The sequence below is a fragment of the Lepus europaeus genome, chromosome 2, assembly GCF_033115175.1.
Source record: "Lepus europaeus isolate LE1 chromosome 2, mLepTim1.pri, whole genome shotgun sequence".
Taxonomy (NCBI): domain Eukaryota; kingdom Metazoa; phylum Chordata; class Mammalia; order Lagomorpha; family Leporidae; genus Lepus; species Lepus europaeus.
In genome coordinates, this window is record NC_084828.1 from 130,180,953 (window position 1) to 130,206,471 (window position 25,519).

General features: G+C 47.4%; 1 protein-coding gene across 3 annotated transcripts in view; it reads right to left on the bottom strand.

Annotated features, from left to right (window-relative positions):
- MED12L (mediator complex subunit 12L) overlaps positions 1–25,519 on the bottom strand; it is a 347,645-nt gene that overhangs the window by 275,713 nt on the left and 46,413 nt on the right. For all 3 annotated transcript variants that reach the window (XM_062213038.1, XM_062213029.1, XM_062213048.1), the window contains exon 6: positions 3,025–3,194. In XM_062213038.1, coding sequence (XP_062069022.1) covers positions 3,025–3,194 — 170 coding nt within the window. The remainder of the gene's footprint in view (positions 1–3,024; positions 3,195–25,519) is intronic.

Genomic DNA, 25,519 nt, shown 5'->3' on the forward strand with positions numbered 1-25,519 from the left:
TACACACACAATTACATTCCTTTATGACATCCTATGCATATATATTTAATGTCAACTTAGAGTTTTTAATTATGATTCATAGACTAAAAGAATCTTCCAGGTAGAAATAAAAATGTTTCTTGGATAACACACTTATACTTTTATGGCCAAGCTGAGTAGTTACTACAGAATCCCATTCGGTTCCTAACTAATTTCTCACCAGTGATCTACTGCCAAGGCTCTCAAGGATTTGTGTGAAAAAAATTACACAGCTGCAGTATTTACACTGACATGACATCAAATATTTACTTGTTAATTTCTAAGTTTAAAAGCAAAGTTAAAGTGGTCATAAAGTCAGTCACAGAAAAATGGCAACTTAAAAACTTAAGGCCTATAAAGTGAACTTCAAATTAAAAATATATATACAATTTAAATAAATATGTGAATACGCTTTTTAAACAAAATGGAATGTTACAGTAAGTTACAAGAGATGACACGCACACTTGAGACCCAAAGTTAAAAATGCAGGCGTCGGTGTTCTGTCTCCACGGGCTAAGCCGCCACTTGCAATGCCAGCATCCTGTACCGGAGCACCAGTTTGAGCCCTGGTTGCTCTGCTTCTGATGCAGCTCCCTGCTAATGGGCCTGGGAAAGCAAAGCAGTGGAAGATGTCCCAAGTGCTTGGGGCCTTGCTATCCGTATGGGAGATGTGGAGTTCCTGGCTTCTGGCTTTGGCCTGGCCCAGACCTGGCTGTTGTAACCATTCTGGGGAAAGAATAAGGGATGGAAAATTCTCTGTCTCTCCATCTCTCCCCTGTCTCCATCTCTCTCTACTTTTCAAAAAAAAAAAAAAATCTTTTTAAAAAATGCCAATAAATCTACATAGATATTACATGGATGTAATAGCCCCTCTTCCCGGTGACTCTGCCTCTGCTCCTATGCCCGATTCTGCACAGTGGCCTGCATGTGTATGTACTAGGGTCTCGGATAAAGAATACAGTAAATTATATATATATAATGAACTACTTAAACCTAAAACACTGATGTTTCCATTCCATTGATCACTCTAGAACCTTATTGCTTTCTGTACGAGATGCTGATTTCAGGGTTCCCAATACATAAACACTTCCAAAACTATTGAGCACGCCGTGAGACACTTACTCCGAGACACAGAGCAGCTCCTCTCTCAGACAAAGCCATAAAGCTCAGGGCAGGCACGGAAGTCATCCTGTTCTAAAGGGAGGTAGGCTCCGCAAGAGTTGCTGCTGCTGACTACAAGCCAACAACACTGCTTCCCAAGAGAACCATGTTTGTTCCCTCCCACCTTGCCAGGGGACAAAGGCCTAGGCAGAATATCAGCAGGAGGCCCCTCTTCTGGTCAGTGCGATGCAGACCTGGCTTACACTGCTCCCCTCAACCCCGTTTGCATTTTCATCTGCAGTTGAACCAGTCAAGCTAACCCTGCCCAAAGTAATTCAGCTATAATGAGGGAGGTATGTGGGGAAACAGGCATGCGTACAAAGGTATTTTTGAATATATATACATACAATTTTGCAAAATTAAGGACTCAGAAGGCATTATATTTAAGAGCACAACAACAAAGTGATTAACGGTGGTGAGAAAGCTGACATCACTGAGAGTTGGGAACAAATACGTATGCTAAGCTGTCATCCCGAGGCGACTGTGCTGCGCCCCGAGGACGGTGTTCAGAAATGTCAGCTTGCCAACAGTGATTACTGGAGCTTGGGAAGAGCAGCGGGAGAGGGGAGAGGGTGAGGCTGAACAGCAGGTACCGAAACACACTGAGACACAAGTAACAAGCTCCACAGCAGAGCAGCACAATGGCAGTTGACAGCGATGGACTAAATACTGGAAAAGGAACTGGAACAGAGGCGCTGGGGACGCCCACCTCGAAGAGAAGGAAACCAAGATGCTAGTTGCATGGCTTGATTGGTTCACAACATGCACGTGTGTTGAGATACTGTACTGCAGGGGCTGGCGCGTGGCATAGTGGGTAAAGCCATACGGGTGCTGCTGGTTCGAGTCCCAGCTGCTCCACTTCTGATCCAGCTCTCTGCTATCACCCGGGAAAGCAGTAGAAGATGGCCCAACTCCTTGTGCCCCTGCACATGCATGGGAGACCCAGACGAAGCTCCTGGCTTCTGGCTTTGGATCAGCACAGCTCTGGCCATTGCGGCCAACTGGGGAGTGAACCAGCAGATGGAAGACCTCTCTCTCAATTCCTCTCCTTCTCTCTGTGTGTAACTCTGACTTTCACATAAATAAATAAATCTTTAAAGAAAGAAAATTAAATTAAAAAAAAAAAAACAAGAAGAAATATTGTACTGCACCCCATAAAAAATGTGCAGGTATTACATGGTAGTCAGAAACATTTGTAAAACAAGAGTTGGCATTTGGCAAAGTAATTAAGTCACCACTCGGGACACCCACATCCCATGTCAGAGTGCCTGGCTCAAGTCCTGGCTCCTCCACTTCTATTCCAGCTTCCTGCTGATGTGCACCCTGGAAGGCAGCAGGTCACATGGCTCAAGTACTTCAGTCCCTGCCACCCACGTGGGAAAGTTGGATGGGGTTCCAGGCTCCTGGCTTTGGCCTGGTCCAGCCCAAGTTGCTGGGAGTAAACCAGCAGATGGATAATTCTTGTCTGCCTTTCAAATAAAATGAAAATAAAAATGTTTTTTAAAATGTTTAATGCAATATTGAAGGAAAAAAGGTATCAGATTGCTTTCTTTCAACATACTGCACCAACTGAAGATACAATTTAACCCCTAGAAAACCCAACTACAGTCACATGTCCTGCAAGGACATTGTGGTAGACAACAGAACTTGGCATCCTATGGGCATATGCCATGGCTGTAACTTCTAGGCTTGTGCAATGACGCTCGATGATCTTCACACAATGACACGACTAGCGACACCGGTCTCAGAACAGGTCCCCTCCGTTAGACAATGCATGACAGGGTGCAGAGTTTGTTCTCTTCTGAAAAGCATGGGGCACAGCCTTGCCTGTCTCACAGAGGTTACCTGGAACATGTGAAACGCCAGCTTCTCGTTGTACTCCCACTGCCTCATGGCTTGCTCCACCTCCGGGGGCACAGGGACAGGGCCATCGCCAGCGCTGGAGGCCACGTGGTAAAAGTCAGAAATCTTGGCCAACTGTTCTCGAAGGTATCTGGTAGATATTTGTGTCCACTCTGCAGTTTCAAAAAAAAAAAAAAAAAAAAAGATTAATTTCTACACACAACGGATCGAAGCATTCCATTTTTCTTCCCCTTTCCAATTATCCTACGGATGTACTTGCAAAACAAACATCTATTACGTACAAACAGCTTTCGCATGTGCAAGCAGTCTCCACAAAAGCATGCCCACCCCAAAGCCCTTAGGCAAAGGACACTGGTACAATGCAGCCTGCTGACAGCAGCCAGGAGTCCTGGCCAGCTCTCAGGAGGAACAGGCAGCTCTACCCTTGTGCTTCTGGGACCATCAACCTAAGAGAACAGAGATCCACACTCAAATTAAATCCATCTGCTGACCCTCTGGGATAAACAACAGTTAATGTGACAAAAATATCAAAGGCATGGGAAGGAATCCAACAGGAGAAGGGAGAGCTCCATGAAATGTCAACCTACACCAAAGAAGTCAACATTCCCAGATGCACCCTTCCCAGGCCCCCCATGTCAGCCTCCATGTCAGGCTTCAAGATGCCCCACTAAGATCTGCTCTGCTTTCCACCGGCCTCTGAAGAACTGCTAGCCACCGGGCGGGACCAGGCCAGCATCCGGACCTGAGCAGGGCCAGGCAGGGCTGTCCTCCTTCCTGCACAACCCTGGGGACCTTCAGTGACCCCACGCTCCTCAGCCAGGCCGGATGCCCGAGGACCCAGAAGGGGTAAGATCAGGGAGGAGGGGATCGAGGGAAGGTCAGACGGCGAGGGAAACAGAAAAGGCGGCTTTGGAAAACAAACTCCTAAAATTATCCAAAAATGTCTACCGCGGGGCACAAATTAACTCCGTATGTTGCCTCTGGCAACCATGAGGAATGTGATGCCAACTTTAGACCATTCTGTGGATAAAAATGTAATCATTGCGCGCTCACAGCCAAATTTCCCCAAAGATTAGTGGAAATGCAACTCAGAAGAAACCATCTTGGTGAAACAGGAACGCACGACGCTGCTCTCCCCACGATGTGGCAGGAGGCTCTCCCACCTTGTATTTTGACCAACAAAAAGAAAAAAGTCAGGGCAGAAACAAAACATCTGTTAGTAATTGAACGTGGTTTTGTGGGTTTTTTTTTTTCTTTTTTTTTTTTTTTTGAGTACTGTTAAAATGAGTTGATAAAAGTAGTTATCTCTGAATACTGTTACATTTTGGTTTAAATCACTTCTTCTAATTGTGTCTTACTTAAAATTAAAATTCCAATGCATACCAGAAGTGTTAAACTCCAGTAACAAGCCAATGCTAAAAGATGAACACACACCAGGTCAACATCCTGCCTCCACTATTATAAGTATCTTAGGAAGTACCCCTGATAACAGACACTGTTTCAAATCAATCTATCGGCATTAAAAACAAAAACAGTTCACTAACAACGACATCTTTTCATGGATTAACACTCTCACAACACTCACGCCTTCCACAAAACAAAACAGCAGCCAGGGGAGGATAGGAGTTTAGCTTAGCTATAATAAGAAAAAACAAAAATAACAAAGATCCAAATCTCAGCTTTCATGCCAAGCCTCGCTACTCACTCACTCTCAGGATAGTACTATCTTCAATATCCCACTGAGTATTTTGGCCTCCAGAGCTTAAAATAACACACACATTCGCAAACCCCTGCCTTACCTAGGGTGTATCTTCTTTTTAAGATTTAATATATGAGAAATGCACGCACATTATAGGAAATTTATACTGTAGATATGAAAACAAAAGAAAGCCATCTGTAACTCCATCAGTCATAATAATAAATATGTTGATATATCTCCTACCATCTTCCCTTTATGTGTACTGAATATTTTTATAAATATACACAGATCTTTTTATAGAAATTGCTGAATAACCTAGTCCATAATCTGAACTCCTTTGGGGAATCCATAAATGTAGCTGTCTTAGCACTGTGCCATAACTGTAATTAACCGACATTAAGTTGTCATAGCCATCCGATGGATGCAGAAGCCTGGGATGTCAGGCAGGCAGTCTGGAGTGGACTAGGATAGAAAATCGGGACGCACACAGAACTGTCATTAAAACTTGCCAACAGAAGACAGCACACAGACACGAGGACTGCACTCCTTCATTTGAATTAATTGTGCTCCCCCTTCTCTCAGGCAGCGCTAATGAGCGAGGAGCAGGGAGTGGACAGGGCAGGACTGGCCTACTTGGAACGCGGGCAGCCAGCTCTCAGCCCTGTGTGCACAGCACAAGCCATAACGGAAGCTTTGAACACCACCAGTCCTGGGCCCTATCCCATCAGACTGATTATACTGGTCTGGGGCAGGAATCCAGTCTTGGGTGAGGAGGAGAAACTATGAACGGAGAAGATAGAAGAAGATACGGTGAGACGAAGATCAAAAGGGTGAGAGAGAGAGAAAATATGTAGACGGTGACCCAGCAGGCCGCTCTGGGAGCAGCGCACTTCTAAATTCAAGCAACCCAGGACATGACCTCATGTGTAGTTCGCTGATGTCGAGCAGAACCTAAGGTCCACAAAGCCAAATTATGACAAGCTTTATGAACACGATGGATCCTGGTGCTGCCAGATACCAGGCCTGAAATGAATGGCAGTTGGCTTTATTGTTCCCCCTGCGAGATTCTCCCTAGCACCCAGGTATCCCAGAATCATAGTTCCTTCTTTGTTAATTCCTAGGAACAGGTGCCGATCCAGAAGTGATGCAGCCCACTGTCCCATTTTCCAGACGGGAGGAATGTGAGCTTGCTCCAGACACACAACAGGTGCACAAGGCCTCTCCCCACCACACAAAAACACATGAACTAAGCCAGAGCAGAGACATGCCATGTGACACTCAAGGAGACCTTCCCGAGCCTGGACTATGTGCAGTTACTAACCAGAGACCTGGGAGCGGCCCTGGGAACACACACACTGAGCCCAGCCGACGCGGCAGTGCTCACAGAAGGGACCTGGCCCTGTGATGCCATCAGAGAAGCAACGCGGCGTGGAAGAGACTCCGCTTGCACTGGGGTCCAATTACCAGCTTGGCTGCTCACTAACTGTGCAACTCAGGGCAGAAAATTTAATCTCGAAATTTCAAGTTTCCTCATCTGTAAAACAGGGATTAATAAGAACATAGCTACCTCGGGGCTTCTGTATGGATTAGCCACTAAGCACAGCGCATGCAAAACCAAAACTGACCAACAGGTGGAAGCTGTCGACTTCACCACCAGGATGAAAAGTTTTTAGAAAGGAAGCCTGAGGGGCAGTGGTCAGGACCCGCTGCCTCCACCATTAGACCCTGCTTCTGTCTCAGCGGAGCCAACACCGGACGGCCGGAGAACACCTGGCAAAGCTAAGCAAGAATCTGTGGAATCCTCCAGTGTCGACTGCAGCACTCAAACACCGTCGATGGATCCACATCCCGGATGAATTCAACATGAAACCCCTGAGCTAGGAATTAAAAAGCATTGCAAACGCTATCTCCCATTACTTACATAACTCCACTAGCTCACGCTGCTTCGTGCTCACGGCACCATCTCCAGCCAGAATGTGTTCTCTGCTCATCTGGGGATTCTGGGCCCCATTAAACATCACATGTAATCTGCAGCCTTCTCAAAGTCTCTGGACACCACTGCACCTCCCTCTCTCTCCTCTAACTGGTAGAGTTTCCACCATTTCTTTCTTCTCCATAGACCTATGCCTCATATATGTGTGACAGTCAAGAACCAAGTGGTGACTGCAGTACACAGTGAGGTCCCTTTAAAACAAACACTGACTCAAGGACCTTTCCAGCCATTTTGCCTTTCAACTCTTAGCACGAACTTCTTTCTCACATAATTTAAACTCATCAGAGCGTGTCCAGAAGGTTTCAAGCACAGCAACAGGCAAAGTGCCAAATTCCCTAATATTCCATTTGTATTATAAAAGGTCCATAGAGATACTGAACTTCCCATTCTTTAATAAACTTCCTTATAAAAACGTGTGTAACACCTTTAATTTTGTGAAGGCTCATTTTCCTGGCTACATTATTTCCTTTTATTAAAGCCAGTGGGAAATCATTACATAGTACGAATGCAAGAGACTTAAAGGAATAAAAATCCAACCAAATCCAGAGATCACAGCGCACATTTTCAAGGTGATGAACTTGATCTCGCACTCCACATCAGAGGTGATGGGCTCTTCCACAGACAAACCCATTTCCTTGAAATGTCTCAGGCTGTACGGCCTCAGTAAAACGTCCTTGCCTCTTCAGCCTGGTAACAGCCTGCACTTCAAACCTGCAGGACACAGCCGATCTCTCCAGCCTGACTGTGCTACAGATGCAATGGGAGAAAAGGCAACTTCATCACACGCGTAAGTTGCTGCACGCTCCACTCTAAACATCTGTTAAGAACAAGGGAAAGATCTTCCACCATTTTTCTCCTGTTTCCTGGTAAAATGCTTTCTTGGTCAAAAGATACAGAAGAGCGGAAAGCCCCCTACCCCCCCCCCCCCATTGGGGAGAATATTTGCAAGCCATGTATCTGAGAAGACATCTGGATGGAGAATATATAATGAACTACTAAAACTCAGCAAGAAAAAGACATCTACCCAGAAACGGGGACAGTGGGTTAAGCCACTGCTTGGGACACACGCACCCCACATCAGAGATAGCAGAGTGCCAGTTTGAGTCCCAGCACCTCTGCTTCCAATCCAGCTTCTTCTGAGTGCATCCTGGGAAGCAGTGGATAGTGGCTGCAGTGCCTGGGGCTCTGCCGTCCACATCAGAGAACTGGATGGAGTTCCGGGCTCTGAGCTTCACCCTGGCCCAGCCACAGCTATTACGGACATCTAGGAAGTGAACCAGTGAATGGGAGATCATCCTTTCTCTGTCACTTAGCCTTCCAAGTAGGTGAAAATAAACATCAGAAACAAAAAAGACATATGTTTTAATTTCAAAATGGGCCAAGGAGCTGAACAGACATTTCTCTAAAGAAAATAAACCAGTGGCCAAAAGGGCAGTCAAAGGCGCTCGACATCTTTAGCTGTCGGGGAAATGCACATGAGAACCACAACAAGACCCCCAGGACAGCTGTAATCAATCAGACAGATAACAACAAGCAGTGGTGAGAATCTGGAGAAACTGGAATCCTCAAGTGTTCATTACTGGAATATAAAATCCTAAAAGAAGTTTGGCGAGTCCTCAACAGTTTTAGCGGAGTTTCTATCTGACCTAACAATTCCACAACAAGTTACAAACCCAAAAGGAACAACGACAGGTGTCCACACAGACTTGTAAAGAAACACAGCGAGACTTCGAGACTCTCAGAAAGTAACCAGAAAGTGGGAACAATCCAAATGTCCAGCAGCTGAGGAGAGGATAAAGACAACGTGAGGCACACACACACACAGTGAACGCAGCCCAGTCCTAAGAAGGAACACAGCGCTGGTGACACACACCGCCGCACAGGCGAGCGCTCAGACATTACGGCAGGTCAAAGGCGGCGGTCTTCACAGCCCACACATTGTGTGATTGATGACGGCCAAGATGGGCATCTCCATGGCAACAGAAAGTGGATTCGTGGTTTGCTGGGGAGGGAAAGGGGGGCTTGTGGGGAAATGGGGAATGATTGTTAATGGGTACAGTTCTTTTTAGGAGTGATGAAAATGTTCTAAAATGGGGTTGATGGTTTCACAACTCTGAACACAAGTATACCAAAAACCACTGAATTCTATACTTTAAATGGATAAACAGCATAGGCATGTCATATTTCAACGAAGCTGTTACATATATTTTTAATGATTTCTTGAAATATATAAGTATTTTTTAAATGTCTTCTTGAAATACTCAACAACAAATAATTTGCAATTCATGATGCAGAACACAACTCCCTACAGATTAAAAAAAAGAATCCATCATGGAATGATGTAGGGGAACCCAGCAGGGCAAGGAGTAGCGAGCAGAGTGCCCGAGTTCATGATCAAAGCCGGGTGGCGGGTGAAGGGGCTTTAGCATTCACCTCTGCACTTGTTTTCTCTTGGAAGCGTGCCATAATGAAAAGGCTTGAAAAAGCACATCAGTTGTGACCCACAGAATGAGTCGCAGAAAACCCGAAATCCCCGATTCAGCGGCTGGTCACTTGGGGAATGAAAAGCAGAGGTCAGCAGGCCGATGGGCGGCAGGGGACAAAGAAGAGCCCGGGTGAAAACTGCTGCCTCTGTGGGACGTGAGAGGACCAGGCCAGACCCCCGGCCAGCCGGCTGCACGGTCAGTCAGTCACAGGGGCTCCTGCGCCCGCGGTGGGGAGAGGCTGCAGTGCCCGAAGTCCCGGAACCACACGGATGCTTTCAAAACGCTCTTGGCCAGCACGGCTAACCTGTACAACATGGGTGTTTCCTGGCAAACATCCAGTCCCTAGTGTTTTCTGGCTGCTTTTCTCCTGCTTTATGTGCTGTGCAGTGACACGGCGCCAAGTATGCTGTGCAAAGTACCGTGACTTAGCGGTCAAGACAGAACAGCGTAAGTAATGAGATAAAAGCCATCAGTATGAGCAACAGACAGGAAACGCTACCTGGGAGCCAGACACGTGGGCCTGGGCTGGTGAGAAAGCCGCCCTTGACACACGACTCCTGGGGGGACGCACCCAGCACAGATACTGGCAGCAGGGAGGTGGGTGGGTGGTCGGACACACAGAGGAAGCCAGGGCGTGGCGCTTCAGCGGAGTCCTGAGGGAAGGTGCACAGGAGGGTCACAGACACAAACAGCGGCGTGTGCCACTCCAGGCACGCTGAGATTGGAAGGCAGAGTCTCCCAGGGGGCCAGCAAGGTGGCCAGACGCCAAGGCCCGCCGACGCTACTGCGCAACACGACCGCCAGAGGGCGCTTGTTAAACGTACAGCGGTCGCTCCAACTCCGGCGTTTTCAACCACGGAGGTCTGCGGTGGGAAATTTGCATGCCTAAAGCCAGCAGCTGAGGACCCCGATCCAGGCAGCTACAAACAAGGCGGGTGGGTCTCTTATCCTCTTATCGAAAGTCATGAAAAGCCATTGAAGGATTTCAGTGCAAAGGAATAGCAAGGTCAGACTTAAGAAGCTCTCTGGAGCTACGGGGAAGTGCCTGCAGGGGGAAAGAGAGGAGGCAGACAGGGTGTCTCTGGGAGGGAGAACAGGACCCATCCTTAGAGGTGGGAGAAAAAGGAAAGGCAGCAGGGCAGGGGGGCTTCCAAATTTGTGAGGGGGCAGCACAGCAGGTCCCAGAGCCATCCACGGGCATAGGAGAGGCAGGAACAAGCTGGGGAGGGGTGAAGGCTCGTTTTTGGTCATTTTTTGTTTTAATGAAAAATTATTCTGCGACAACTGCAGATTCACATGCAGTGAGAAGAAACAAAGGAAGCTCACGTGCCCTTTTACCCAGCTTTCTCGAATTGTCACATCTTTATAAACAGCATCGACAAGGACACAATCCACCCCAGTCATTCAGGTTTCCCGCTGTCAGGCTGGGTTTTGAACATGCCTGCCCTGGAAGCGCTGGAGCAGGTGGACACACAGGGCGACACTCAGAAGAACAGGGGATGGAACCCCGCGTTTATGACAACGGAAGTGCTTAGCAGACACAGCACAGGGGGACAGGTGCTTTGTGCGGGCGGCAGAGTAGCATCGCTGGTTGCACCCTCTCTGGGCGGCTGGCCTCTGCCAACACCTTGGTGTTACCTCGCTGGAGAGTGGAGACCAGCCCAGGCTCTGGAGTCAGCCATCCCGGCTCCTGTCCTGGCTCCATTCACTTGTCAGGTCGGGGCCCTGGACAAGTTATTCCACACCCGGGTGCCTCTGTGACTTGTGTGTCAAACAGGACTAGTAAGCACACTCACCTGTGGGTTTGTTTAGATAATGACATATAACGTGCTTGAACCCAGCATTGGTACAGACAGTGACCAGGAGAAAAAAAGATGCACGCAGGGAGGAGGCCCTGGAAGAGGAGGAAGCAACTTTAAGAGAAAGCAGGATCTCTGTGGCCGAGACTGGAGGCAGAAGGTAAGGGCTGGCTGTGGCGGGTCCATGGGCACAGTGCATGTCCAGACAGGGAGCAGCAGATCAAGGCAAGGATGGTGGGGCAGGGCCGGGACGGGGCCTGAAGAGAGTGGCCGTATGGGCAGCCGCTGGGAGCAAAGAGCTGGCTTCCCAGGAGAGAATGGTACAGCTGAGGACTGAGGGAGACAACCCCAAAAGGATAAGGGTCATGACAAGGCATGTGACCCACGATTTCAGGGTGAAACTGAGCCAACAGGTGCACAGGGTCGCAGGCCGGGGGAAAAGGCGCTGACAAGGAGGGAGCCGGGAAAAGCAGGCTGCACGCACACTCCTGCCTGCACCGAGCTTCCTTCCAGACGGCTGTGTAGCATCTGACACCTGCGGAGGACAGCACGTTTGACACTCCGCACGGGTTTCCCCTCTCGCTGTCAGCTCTCCCGCTCTCGCTTCCACTTAACCTGAACGTGCCAATTGCTGGGCTCAGGAATTTCCAGCAGTGGTCCTTTTTCCCTCTCAACCCCATGCATGCATCGCAAAACAAGCCACCCGGCAACCACAGAATCCAGTTTTAGCCCCTAGGACAGGAATTGCTCGTTCAACACATCCATCACGCCAGTCGCTTCTCTCCACGGCTGCAGTTCTGGGGGCTTCCTGCTACCAGAGAGACACCCACTGAGCACCTGCCCCAGCAGCCTCGCTGCAGCGCCAGGGCGTGAGACAGTGACCTGTCGGAAATTAACATTGTAATTATCGCACGGGAAGTGTCTAGTCTCCGGGTTTCTGTGTATACCTGAGTGAGCAGCAGCCGTGGCTGTGGCGAGATAGTCCCACGGCACAATTAACAGGGGCAGTATATCTACTAATAACCGATTACTGAGCATTAATCTGGGGCATTGACTTAAGCTCTTAGGTCAGGTCGCCACAGCCTTCCACATCAGAAACTGGTCTGATGAAGCCCAGAAGAGGAAGGGCACCACAGGACAACAACAACTGCTCTGCTTCTTTGGGCAGAAAACACACCTCTGTCCACGCCTACAGCCGCGCCTCGGGGCATGGTGCTCTAGCCAGGAGAAGAGAGAGATAAAGAGGACTCCGTGAAGAAAGGCGAAATTTGGGAGCAGCAATGGTAAAAGCCACTTGCCGCCAGCTTCCCACTGCAGGCACCAAAACTATTTAAATGATGACATCAGGTGTTTTAGGACGTTCACACCTCACCCAGCTTCTGCTCGACAGTCACTCGGACACACAATCATTCATGCAGAAAAACACACTGCATTTTCTGGGGCCAACACGGTGGTGCACCAGGTTAACGCCCTGGCCTGCAGTGCTGGCATCCCATATGGGCACCGGTTCAAGTCCCAGTTCCTCCACTTCGGATCCAGCTCCCTACTAATGCTCCAGGGAAAGTAGTAGAAGATGGCTCAAGTACTTCAGTCCCTGCTACTCACATGGGAGACCTGACTCCTGGCTTCAGTATGGCCCAGCCCCAGCAGTTGGGCCATCTGAGGAATGAATCAGACAATGGAAGATCATCTCCCTGTTTCTCTCCCTCTGTCCCTACCATGCCCCCCCCCCCAACCCGTCTGTAAACACACACACACACACACACACACACCTGGAGGAGGCTCTAACATCTTCTCTTTGGAAAAGCAGGAACATGACAACAGTCAGGCAGTTACAGTGCAGCCTACTCAACTTTACCAGCACTTCAAAAATCCTGTCAGGCAGGTGTTGACCTGGGGCTGACGCAAGAGGAAAAGGAGAGTTGTTGTTCAACGGGCCCAGAGTTTCAGTTCTGCATGATGAAACCATTCTATAGATCGTGTGCATATCTGTGTGCGTGCAGGTAACAACAGTGCACCGACTACTTAAAAGTGGTTCTGGCTACAGATTGTATGATACACTTTCTCCACAAATGAAAACGAAGTGTAAGTCCAGAAATTCTGCACATTTAATTAACTCAACAGCTACACACCTGGAAAACTATTAAAATTCTTCTAATTGTCACAAAAAATTATCTACTTCAGCTTTGTTAAGATCCCATTAAACAAGTACTCCGCTTAGCAAAAAGCAAGCTCTTGTAATTTAGCTAAGTAAAACTTGAGTGCTATGAGGGTATAACTGCATTCCTTGAATTCACTCCAAGTTCTATTTCATAAACCATTTTAATAGCAAACATCTTCCAGGAAAAATATGACAACGAAAAAAAGAGCAATAATTTGAGACTGAGGTTGGACTTAGTTAAGTTTCTGTTTGTAACAAAATCACCTTCCCACTGTTTGTTTTTTAAAGGCAGATTTAGAGATGGAGAGAAACAGGGAGGGAGAAACATATTCCATCAGGGGGTTCACTCCCCAAACAGCTGTAATGGCCAGGCTTGGCCAAAGCCAGGAGCTTCGTTCAGGTCTCCCACATAGGTACAGAGTCCCAAGCACTTGGGCCATCTTCAGCTGCTTTCCCTGCCCCATTAGCAGGGAGCTGAATTGCAGGCAGAACAACCAGAACTTAGAACTCAAACCACTGCCCATACGGGAGGCCAGCATCGCAGGTGGTGGCTTAACCCACTGCGCCACAACACCAGCCCCCTGTACTTCTTTCTTTTAAAGAGTCCATTGGCTCTAGGGGCTTATGGACTCAATAAATCCCATAATTTCACATCCTCCAAAGCATGCTTTCTGTTTTTCACCCACCGGGTTCCTCTCTAAGTAGCCTGCTTACAGGCCTACTTGCTGACAGTGGGCACTCTCTGTCGGCCTCCTACTAGGTAAGATGATCAGTTCTCTTTCACCTCCCTTGCTTACATGTTTCCTGTGAGTCTCTCCCCCAATCATAAATTGAGGAGGTCCAGTCCATGTTTTTACTACGGAAGGAAGACTGGCAAAACCTAACAAGAGACACATGCACTAGACCATCAGTAAGAATCCACTCAGGTCCAGAGGTACACACAGCGGCATTCAGACATGTTCACAGGTTAGCGCACACACACCCATTTGGTGGCCCCGGCAGCCAGGAGGGCCTGGAAGCAATGACAGCCCAGGAGCAATAAGAATATCTTGTTCTCGGGTTTTGGTTTCTCATTCGATTTTCCGGTAAAAAGAGGCAGGGTTCCTTGTAGAAACATCTATTTGTAGGATTGGGTCAGGAAAAATGCAAGACAAGCATGGAACATCTTCTAGTGGTGGAAAGTCAGTGAATGAGGGAGGCAAGGAGGGAGGGAGGAAGTCAGTCCACACACAGACAGGGATACAGCAAAGGGACAAAGGACTCCACTGAAAAAACTCTGAAACGGACCATGCTGGAAAATTGAGCAATACTTTATTTAAGGTATTATTATAATCTAACATAAATGTCTAGAGCAGGCATTTCAGATTAGCAGTTAACACTCCAGAGTACCCTATTAAGAAAACTTGGGGTTGATACCAACCCAGTTCCAGCCCGATTCTAGCTTCCTGCTAATGTAGACTCTTCGAGGCAGCATTAGTGGCTCAAGTAATTGGGCTCCGGGCTCCTGCCTCCCACATGGAAGACCTGAATTGAGTTCCCGGCACCTGGCTTCTGTCTGATTCTGAGGAGTGAACCAGAGGGTGAGACCGAGCTTTCTTGCTCACTCTCCCTGCCTCTCAAAAACGAAAATAAAAACATAGAGGGTATATGTCTCCCTTTAAAAAAAAAAAAAAAAAAAGATACATGAGCCTATGTTTACATGAAGGGTCTTCAAAATATTCATGGAAAAAACCTAGGCATGGGTTTCAATATTTTTTTTGCAGCAAAGCAAAGTTATATTTTAATTCCATTTCTCCATTAAATTTCTGAAGTACCCTCATGTTTGTATGCATGCATGAATAAATGAATAAGCAAGTAGGTAGGTACACACATCTCCCAGTCGGACGATTTCCAGATACTTTAAGGAGACATCCCAATTTCCCACACCGTAAGGGCAGGCTATGCCTACTGACTTCCTCCCACGGAACTCAGTGTGCAAAGAGACGTGGGGCTTGTGACATCACAGCGCAGAGACCAACAAACGCCACCCCAGCCACGGGATTAAACAGCATCAGCAGTCGTAGGTAAGGTGTTGATGTCATTTTGACTTCACGTGGCGGGATCAGAACTTGCTTTCTACGATCTTTCAGTGACACCTAACCTCAGTCTAACCATGAGAAAAAACATCAAATTCCAACAGGGAGTTATCCTACAAATATCTAATAGTCCTCAAAATCACAGAAGCCAACACCACTATGGAAGCATCACAGCCAAGGGGCGCAGAGAGACCTGTCAAGGAAGAGTCAGGCTGCATCCCAAATGGGATTCTGAAACAGAAAATCATCAAAACTCAGGAAGCCTCAATAAAGTACAGACGAACTTCAGTACTAATCAATATTAATTCATTAGTTCTGACAAGTGTACCAGATTAACGTGAGATGTTAACAGAGGAAACAGCAGGGGTGAGGGGAACATACAAGACTTTATATTATCTTCGTAATTTGCCTGCCAACCTAAATTTTTAATTTTTTTTTTTTAACTTTTTTTATTTTTGACAGGCAGAGTGGACAGTGAGAGAGAGACAGAGAGAAAGGTCTTCCTTTTGCCGTTGGTTCACCCTCCAATGGCCGCCGCGGTAGCGCGCTACGGCCGGCGCACCACGCTGATCCGTTGGCAGGAGCCAGGTGCTTCTCCTGGTCTCCCATGGGGTGCAGGGCCCAAGCACTTGGGCCATCCTCCACTGCACTCCCTGGCCACAGCAGAGAGCTGGCCTGGAAGCGGGGCAACCGGGACAGGATCGGTGCCCCGACCGGGACTAGAACCCGGTGTGCCGGCACCGCAAGGCGGAGGATTAGCCTGTTGAGCCACGGCGCCGGCCTAAATTTTTAATTTTTAACATATATCTAATTTATTTGAAAGAAAAAGAGAGGGATACACACAGAGAGAAATAAAGTTTTCACATCCTCTGGTTCATTTCCCAAAAGACCACAACAGCTAGGCTGGGCCAGGCTGAAGCCAGGAGCCTGGAGCTCATCCAGGTCTCTATATGGGTAGCAGGGACCCAACTACTCAAGTTGTTGCCTGCTGCCTCCCAGGGAGCACACTAGCAGGAAGCTGGACTCGGGAGCAGAGCTGGGACCCAATCAGAGGCCCTCCAATGAGGGGTGCAGACACACCAAGAGATACCTTCACCGCTATACCAAATGCCTGCCCCTTCAACATTTTTTAAACAAAAATGTTTGAATGCACTTACCCTTTGCTAGGCAATCTCACCTTTGTAAAATCTACCCCGAAAAAATACCTTAACAATTATAAGACATTACATACATAAAGATACTTATTGGAATAGGGTGATTAATATCAAAAAAGAATGGAGAAGATGCAAACGTGTACAAAGAGAGGACTGGTCCAATCACCTATGGTATCTCCATACAACAGGAAACCATAAAAAGAAATGAAGCATACTGCATAGTTCCAGAATATCTGTAAGTTAAAAGGGGACTATGCCTCTAATAGGATATATAATATATGAATTTTGGTGTAAGGAAGAAGGAGAAATAAGAAGATATGTGTGTTTGCATATTTTTGCAAAACTAAAAACTAGAAGATTGAATCAAAAACTATTCAATACTTCCAGGAAGGTGGGGTGAAAGGAATACAGTAAAGGGATAGAGACAGAGCAAGACTTCCACACGTATCTTCGTGCAGTTTTGACTCTTGAATATGTCACAATACTGCATATTCAAAACATGACATTACATTAAAAAGGGGAAAACAATTCAAACCTGAAAACAGAACACAAACTCAAACACTGTGCCTTAATATGGAAAGAATCATATTAAATTATTGGAATATATTCTAAAGTTAAAAAACAACTCCAAAAATATTAAATTTCACATACTTTCAGTGTATCAGATTATACTTCTGAAGTCAGTATTCTGTAGCAGGATAAAGCAGATGACTTGAGTAACTAAGCTCCTGGTACTAGGAATCATGGCTGCATAATAGAAATGAGATAAACACAAAACTGAAGAAACTGGCAAAGATGTCTTTAGTGGAATTCTTAAAGATGAACTGAAAATAGGAATAAATTCCCACACTCATCTACACACATGCAGAAAATACAGGGGCACTTCAAACAGTTCATGGGAAATGGAATTATTTGGGTACAAAAATATTTTTGAATCTATGTATTATTTTTTTTTCACAATACACATACTCCATGAAGTTTTTGAAGGTCTCTCAAACATCTCCATCCACCCATCCATGGGTAGGGCAGAGATGCCAGGACATCTGGTAGCAACGAGGACCCTCAGGGTCCTGCTCTCACCTCTAACTACCACTCCCAGCCAGAAAGAGGAAGGCTTCCTTAGAGAAAGAGCCAAATACTGATCTCAAGCAGGAAACTTACAAGGTGAGCCCGGGACATCTTTCTGTGCCAGAAAGTAAGGAGGTGTCTGGAGAAAAATGGTGCTGTGTCAAAAGGACACAGAAGAGCTTGAATGGGCTCCTATTGGTCCACTCTGAGACAATCTGAACACCAACATGAACGGTGAGTGAAATTCACTGCAAAATGTAGAACATGAGCCCATGACAGTAACCGAAAATAATTTTTAAAACAATAGAAATTCTTGTTTCTCCACTGGAGGTGCAATGACAGCAATTCTTACTCCAAAAAATTGAAATCAAAGGCAAATAATTCAGCATTTATTCTGTCTTTTTAAGAAAGAACTATAATTTATCACAGCTAATAAGAAAAAAGTTGTTTTATACAGAAGAATACCAACATCTTGCCATTCCCCATGAAAAACAACTGTTTCCGGCTCTGTTCATAAATGAATCCTCTAAGTTTTAGGTAAAAGATTTTAGGGGCAATGGAATAGTTCCCAGGGCCAGTGACTTACCCCACAAACCTCACTCCTTTTATTGGAGAATGGCTTTTACCAGATAGGTTTGCACCGGTGAGTTGCTAGCTATTTTTCATGCCTAAGCAAACTATGAATTTAAATGAAGCTTACTAAAGCACTTCTGTGCGATCTCCAGGATTATTTTCATAGTAAACAACACAGGTATCTCCTTCATGACAAATAAAATACAAGGAACACTGTGGAAATGTGGAGGCAATCTTGACATGACGCTTGTCCCTGGAATCAAAAAAGTTGGAATGCACTGTCTTCGAGGACCCAAACTGAAAGCCAGCTGGTTGGCTTAGATAAGAAACCAGCCTGTCAATTATGTGTTCAGCAGGACTTATTCTGCAGTTCAAATGGCTCAGTGACTATGTCACAAATTAATTAACTACAGTAGAAGGAGGGTAGCTACTACTTCTTTGTATTTGGGGGGTGATAAGGATAGTAGTTCCAAGCGTACAGTCAACCAAGAAAAGTCCCTCATCTGACTCAAATACCCAACACTACAAAACCTCAGGTGGTACAGAGAAAATAACTGGGGGAAGCAGAGCACTGCCCTAGGCAGTTAAACCACAAAACATTTTAAGCTTCTTCTAATCTATCCATCCTCTTTAAAAAAAGAGAGAGAGACCTCAAGCCCATGATAGGACTTGTCACTTCCACCATACTGAACACCCAACAATTCCCAGCCCCAATCGGAGCTGATCACCTTGCAAGCAGTTTCCTGCTCTCTCCTTCTCTAGTTTCTGTGGCTCCTCTCACTTTGCTGCTCCTCCTCCTATAACAACAGGGAGAACAGGAATGCTGACAAGTGCCCATGGTCACCAAGTCCTGCAGCCTGCTCCCTGGGGGCATCCTTCCCCACAGGGATACTGGCTGCCTCCAGGGACCCAGACCCACAACATCCACAGGCCACCAGCAGCCACCACCTCACAGTGCGGAGCAAAGAGGCACACACACAGGCCCGGGTGCTGAGCAAGCTCCAGCTGGGCCAACAAGGGGTTTCACTGCACTGAGACTCAGCTCCTTCATACACAGAACGAGATAATCAAACCTACACGGCAGGGTTGTTGCAACCATTACACATAATATCTGCAAAGTTCCCAGTGCAGTGCACAAAATAATGCATCAGTACTGCCTGGTAATAACTAGTTCTGGTAGGAACTGTCACAGCATATTCTTAACAGCTAACATTTGCCATGTGCTGGACACCACTTAAAATACACTAGGGGAGGCACCAGTGTGTGGTGTGGGGTCCTGGCTGCTCCATGTCCCATCCACTCCTTGCTAATGTGCCTGGGAAAGCAGCAAAAGACGTCCTGAGTACTTGGGCCTCTGCTACCCATGTGGGGGACCCAGATGGAGCTCCAGGCTCCTGGTTTTGGCCTGGTCCAGCCCCGACTCTTGTGGCCATTTGGGAAGTGAACCATCAGATGGGATCTCTCCCCCCACCCCCATCCCACTGCCTTTCAAATAAATAAAATCAATCTTTAAAAACTGAATAATCAGATGTTAGGGGTGTCGACTGATCCTTAGAAGGTACTGTCAATCCCCATTTCAGGCAGGAAACTGCTGAAACATTAACAGTACAATAAAGCCCTCACCGCACACCATCAGCCACCAGAGGGAACCCAAGTTCCTGCCTGGCAAACAAACCTTCCAGCATGCTTTCACCTGCTGCCCAGTGGCGGCTGATGCTCAAGCCAAAGTCAAATCCCAGCTCCGGGACTCAAATGATGTGATGGCCTAATTCTGCACGGACACCATTCTTCTGCCAGAAATGCCCCTTCCTGAACATCCCGCCATCACCCGCGCGAAATGTCTTTCCAAACTATGCTCCAAAGTCACTCCCTCTGACAATCTCCCTGGACTCCCCGGGTCCCCCTGCATCTTACTCATTTCAGCACTAGCTCTCCCTTTCTCCTCCCACATGATCCCTCTCTCTGTCCCCCACTGGGCAGCACAGTGTCCATCACAGGCTTCACAGCCTACTGCAGACACTTACACGGAGGGGTTTTGTGCACCATCTGCAGGTTGGTGTCCTCATCTGTGAAATGGGAACGAAGGACCTCTCTCTGGAAGTTTCTCAATGCAAAACAGAACTGAGCAAACATTTGATGCTGAAAACACGGGGTCACTGTGCACCACAGTAAGCCTGGCAGAGAAGCAACAGGCTAGGGGCCAGCATTGTGCAAAGCAGGTAAAGCTGCCACCTGTGATGCCAGCATCCCTTACAGGTACTGGTTCAAGTCCCAGCTGCTCTACCTCCGATCCAGCCCCCTGCTAATGCCGCAGGGAAAGCAACGGACAACGGCCCAAGTGCTTGGGCCTCTGCACCCATGTAGGAGACTTGGATAAAGCTCCTGGCTTTGGTCTGGCCCAGCCCCAGCCATTGCAGCCACTTGGGGAGTGAACCAATAGATAGAAGACCTCTCTAACTCTGCTTTTCAAATAAAATAAAATAAAAATCTTTAAAAGAGACAATCAATGGTCAATAGAGGGGCAAGCGTTTGGCACAGTGGTTAAGACGCCAGTGGGAACACCTGCATCCCATCTAAGGGTGCCTGTGTTTGAGTCCCACCTCCACTTCCAACTCCAGCTTCCTGTAATGTGCACCATGGGAGACCGCAGCGATGGCTCAAGCACCTGTATCCCTGTTGCCCACGTGGGAGACCCAAACTGAATTCCTAGCTCCTGTCTGGCCCAGCCCTGGCTGTTGCAGACATCTGAGGAGTGAACAAGCGAATGACAGTTTTCTCTCTGTATGTGTGTCCATCGGTCCATCGGTCCCTCTGTCTCTTGCTCTCTTTTTCAAATACATTTAAAAAAAAAAAAAAACTTTTTTTTTTTAAATGTGACAGGCAGAGTGGACAGAGAGAGAGAGAGACAGAGAGAAAGGTCTGCCTTTGCCATTGTTTCACCCTCCAATGGCCACCGCGGCCAGCATGCTGCGGCCGGCACACTGCGCTGATCCAAAGGCAGGAGCCAGGTGCTTCTCCTGGTCTCCCATGGGGTGCAGGGCCCAAGCACTTGGGCCATCCTCCACTGCACTCCTGGGCCACAGCAGAGAGCTGGCCTGGAAGAGGGGCAACCAGGACAGAATCCGGTGCCCCGACTGGGACTGGAACCTGGTGTGCCAGCGCCGCAAGGCGAAGGATTAGCCTATTGAGTCACGGCACCGGCCAAAAAGAAAAAGAAAAAAAAAAAGAAGCCCAGCAGAGCTTGTGAGGAAATGAACATCCTCTCACAAGTCTAAAAAAAGGCCTCCGTGGGGTCCAATAGCCAGGGACAGGGCATGAAAGAGGCTAAAAAACTTCTCCGATTTACACAGATCATTCCCCCAGTGCCCATCAGGAGCGATCCAGGAAGGCAGAGCGCACCACATCCCTGCTAACCTCGGTGCTGCAGATTCCAATGAGCACGCAAACCGAGAGGCTAACGGGTTCCAGTGACAGACACAGTAGTAAATACTGCAGCTATTATTGTTGGTTCGGCAACAGTAAGACTCCTCGCGGGACAAACAGCTCCAAATCAGTGTACAAATTTCACTCCTCATCTGTTCAAAGACTCAGTAACTCACTGAGTGTTAGTGCTTCTTTTTTAAATATTAGCCTGTTCTGAATGTTTTTCCCATTGTGAGTTCAAAATATTTATGACAGCTAACAATTCTTGTTCTCTAAAAATATCCTGAAACCAAATACGTATTATTTCTGGTGTACTTTCCCTCAACAAGCAACACCCACCTGTTTGATGGCATTTTCTTAACATTACGTCCACCCTTAACCTCTTCCTTACGTGTACAGGTCTCATCAGAAAAATCCCAAACTTTCCCTTCAAGCTTCCCTCATTAACCTCGATTATCTGAAACACCTGCCCTGATGTTTCGATTTGTCCCACCTAATAGTTTATGAAACACTTCCCACACACACACACACACACACACTGAAGCTACTCACGAAACCTTACCCAGAAGCCCCAGCCCCTCTCCATTCATCTGACTCTGCGGTGCTCACTGCACTAGGTGTGTCACTGCTGGCGGCAACCCGCTTCATCTACACTGCAGGTCGGTCACTGCAGAACAGTAGTGGGGGCTCTGCGTTGCTGTGAGCCCGCTTAACTTGGGAAGAAACTTCCTTCAATAAAATCAAACTGCCACGCTTTATAGCCCTGCTCCAACACCAAGTGTGGGAACTGAAAATAAAACATATGTTCCTATTACAAAGGAATACAAGCCATTTCTATGGAAAACACTTCACTAATCCTAAGAACGATCATCAAGACAACACAAGTCATAAAACCAACGCAGGAAATGGGTGACATTTGATAGTCAATCTTGCCCCAAATGTGCTGAATGATTCTTTTCACTAGCAAAGCTAGAACACGGAACTTATTACTGCAAGTTAATCTCTTGAAGTGTGTGCGAGTTAATCCAATTCAACACATATATATGTGTGTACTTGCTTGGCTACACGGCTGCTTGGAGTGTGAAACTTGCTACATTATGACTGTGTCTACACAGCCACACACTTTCAAACATACTGCATAATTTGCTTAAAGAAGCTGAAGAAGGCGCTGAAAAACAGAGTGAGAGGTATCAGGTCCAACAAGGTGAGAGCAAAAAAAAAGCAGAACCCAGCGCCGTGGCTTAGCAGGTAAAGCCACCACCTGCAGTGCAGGCATCCCAAATGGGTACCAATTTGAGTCCCAGCTGCCCCATTTCTAATCCAGCTCTCTGCTATGGCCTGGAAAAGCAGTAGAAGATGGGCCAACTCCTTGGGCCCCTACACCCATGTGTGACACCCCAAAGAGACTCTTGGCTCCTGACTTCAGATCAGCACAGCTCTGGCTATTGTGGCCATCTGTGAACCAACAGATGGAAGACCTCTCTCTCTCTCTCTCTCTCTCTCTCTGCCCCTGCCTCTCTGTAGCTCTGCCTTTCAAATAAATCTTAAAAAAAAAAAAAAAAAAAAAAGACCAGATATGTGAGAAATCTGCTTTTCATATAGTATCTAGAATATAAAGCCCTTACTTCTTAACAGGTATAAGTGAACCAGTAGGTAGACACGTTCTCTCTCTCTCCCCCTCCCTGTAACTCTGTCTTTGAAATAAAATAAATAAATCCTTTTTTAAAGAATGTATATATGGAAAAACTCAGTATTAGGCTAGCTAATTTACTTACTAATTACAAAGGGTAAAATGCAAACTTTGTCATCAAGCTATCTGGCAGACAGTATCAGATGATGATCCACGTTATCACCCACACAGAGACAATGTGATACGATACAGTGGGATGTTCGCAGCATCGGTGCTGTGATATTCCTACCAAAGTACATCACCTGAATCCAACCATGAGGCATTAGAGAAAAGCAAATCAATGGTCACTCAAAGAAATAACTGGCCTCTCCACTGTAAAAATATCAACATCAAGAAAAAAAGCAGAACTGTCCCAGATGAAAGATGACTAAAAAGATAGGACACAGGAAACGGGGACCCTGAATGGGGCTGAGGCTAAGAATGATGTCTGGATGATCTAGGGACTATGTTTGAAATTACCCAGCACTTAGAGAACCCATGGGTCCAAGTGCTGAGGTGAGAATGTTGGCTCCAGTCGCACCAGAGCGAGACAGGGAACAGCGAGAGGATTCTCAAGATAGGAGCGGCACGAAGGAGAAAGCTGACACCAGGGAAGCAGGAACAAAAGCAAGAGGCTCAGCCAGTGTCCCCTTTGCACAGGCAAAGGTGGTGGCGACCAGGGCAGTGTAGCCACCGTGGACACAGAGGAATAAGGGGGTCAGATTGTGGTGCTGTTGCTGAGGGACTCAATGTAGGATCTGAAGAGCCAGACACAAGCCTGGAATGACAACACACAAGCCTTCCACCCTTATCCTGGTGAGCACAGGTCACCACTGAGAGAAGTCTGAGGCGGGACCGCCTTCAGGGCTGGGCAAGATGAAGACTTTGCTTTGATGCACTTGGGTTGCAGATGCGGAGAGACCAGGTCACCAATCAGAGCTGGCTGGTAAGTAACTGGATTTCCAAGACCTGGGGTGAACCCTTAATAAAGCCAGCAAGGACACAGATACACGAAGAAGTAGAGGGGGATGTGTGGAGATGTGTGTACAGCAAGGCTGAGTGAAGAAAGCCTTGGCAAGAGTCACCAGGGGGAGGAGGAGGAGAGCCCTGACCGTCACGCCATGGCTACACTGGCACTGCTAGGCAGTTTGCAATGAGAATCCATTATTTCAGTAATTCATCTTGTTCTCCCCAAAATAATGCAGCTAGTGAGGGAGGGAGGGGGATGAAACCCAGAGAGCTACGAAGGTAACAAAACACGACTACGAAAACAATGCTCAGGGGCCAGCACTGTGACGTAGAGGGTAAGGCCGCAGCCTGCAGAACTGGCATCTCATATGGGCGCCGGTTCGAGTCCTGGCTGTTCCACTTCTGCTCCAGCTCTCTGCTGTGGCCTGGGAAAGCAGTGGAAGATGGCCCAAGCTCTTGAGCCCCTGCACCCACGTGGGAGACCCGGAAGAAGTTCCTGGCTCCTGGCTTCGGATCAGCGTAGCTATGGCTGTTGCAGCCAAATGGGGAGTGAACCAACGGATAGAAGACCCCCCGATTCTCTCTGCCTCTCCTTCTCTCACTGTGTAACTGTTTCGAGTAAAATAAATAAATCTTTAAAAAAGGAAAAGAACGCTCAGCCACAATGTCACGGATTTCTTTTCCCCCAGTTTTTCGGCCTCTGGACATTCACACATGGACATGATCCAGTTCCCTTTCCCTTTTTAGACACCGTTCATTATTGCTTGCTTGTTCTAAGACATGAGATGATGCTGAACGCAGAGCTGTCCACACGTAGCTCAGACGTTTAAAGCTTTTGATTTCGGCATCTGTGCTTGGACAGTAGGCCCTGCTCTCCAGTTCACTGGGGCTCTCCCAGCACTTTCCCACTCGGCTTGTGCTCCTAGCACGCTGCCCGGTGTCGGGGAACAGCTGCACACTCTGCCCCTGCTCCTCACCGCTCCGTGGTTGCTCCTCCCTTGAAAACTCCGAAGCACATTTTCACTTTTATTTAAAAAAAAAAAAAAATCATTTGTAAACCTCACTTTTAAATGGGCATTTTCACGTCTACTTCTTTGCACATTTCTAATAGGGCATCATTATTGTCTGTCTTGTGTATCCGAGCAACCCCTCAAGAACTCACTGCAGGGGCTGGCGCTGTGGCGCAGCAGGTTAACACTCTGGCCTGAAGCTCTAGCATCTCATGGGCGCCAGTTCGAGACCTGACTGCTCTACTTCTGATCCAGCTCTCTGCTGTAAGCTGGGAAAGCAGAAGAAGATTGCCCAAGTCCTTAGGCCCCTGCAACCGCGTGAGAGACCTGGAAGAAGCTCCTGGCTCCTGGCTTCGGATCAGCGCAGCTCCGGCCATTGTGGCTATCTGGGGAGTGAA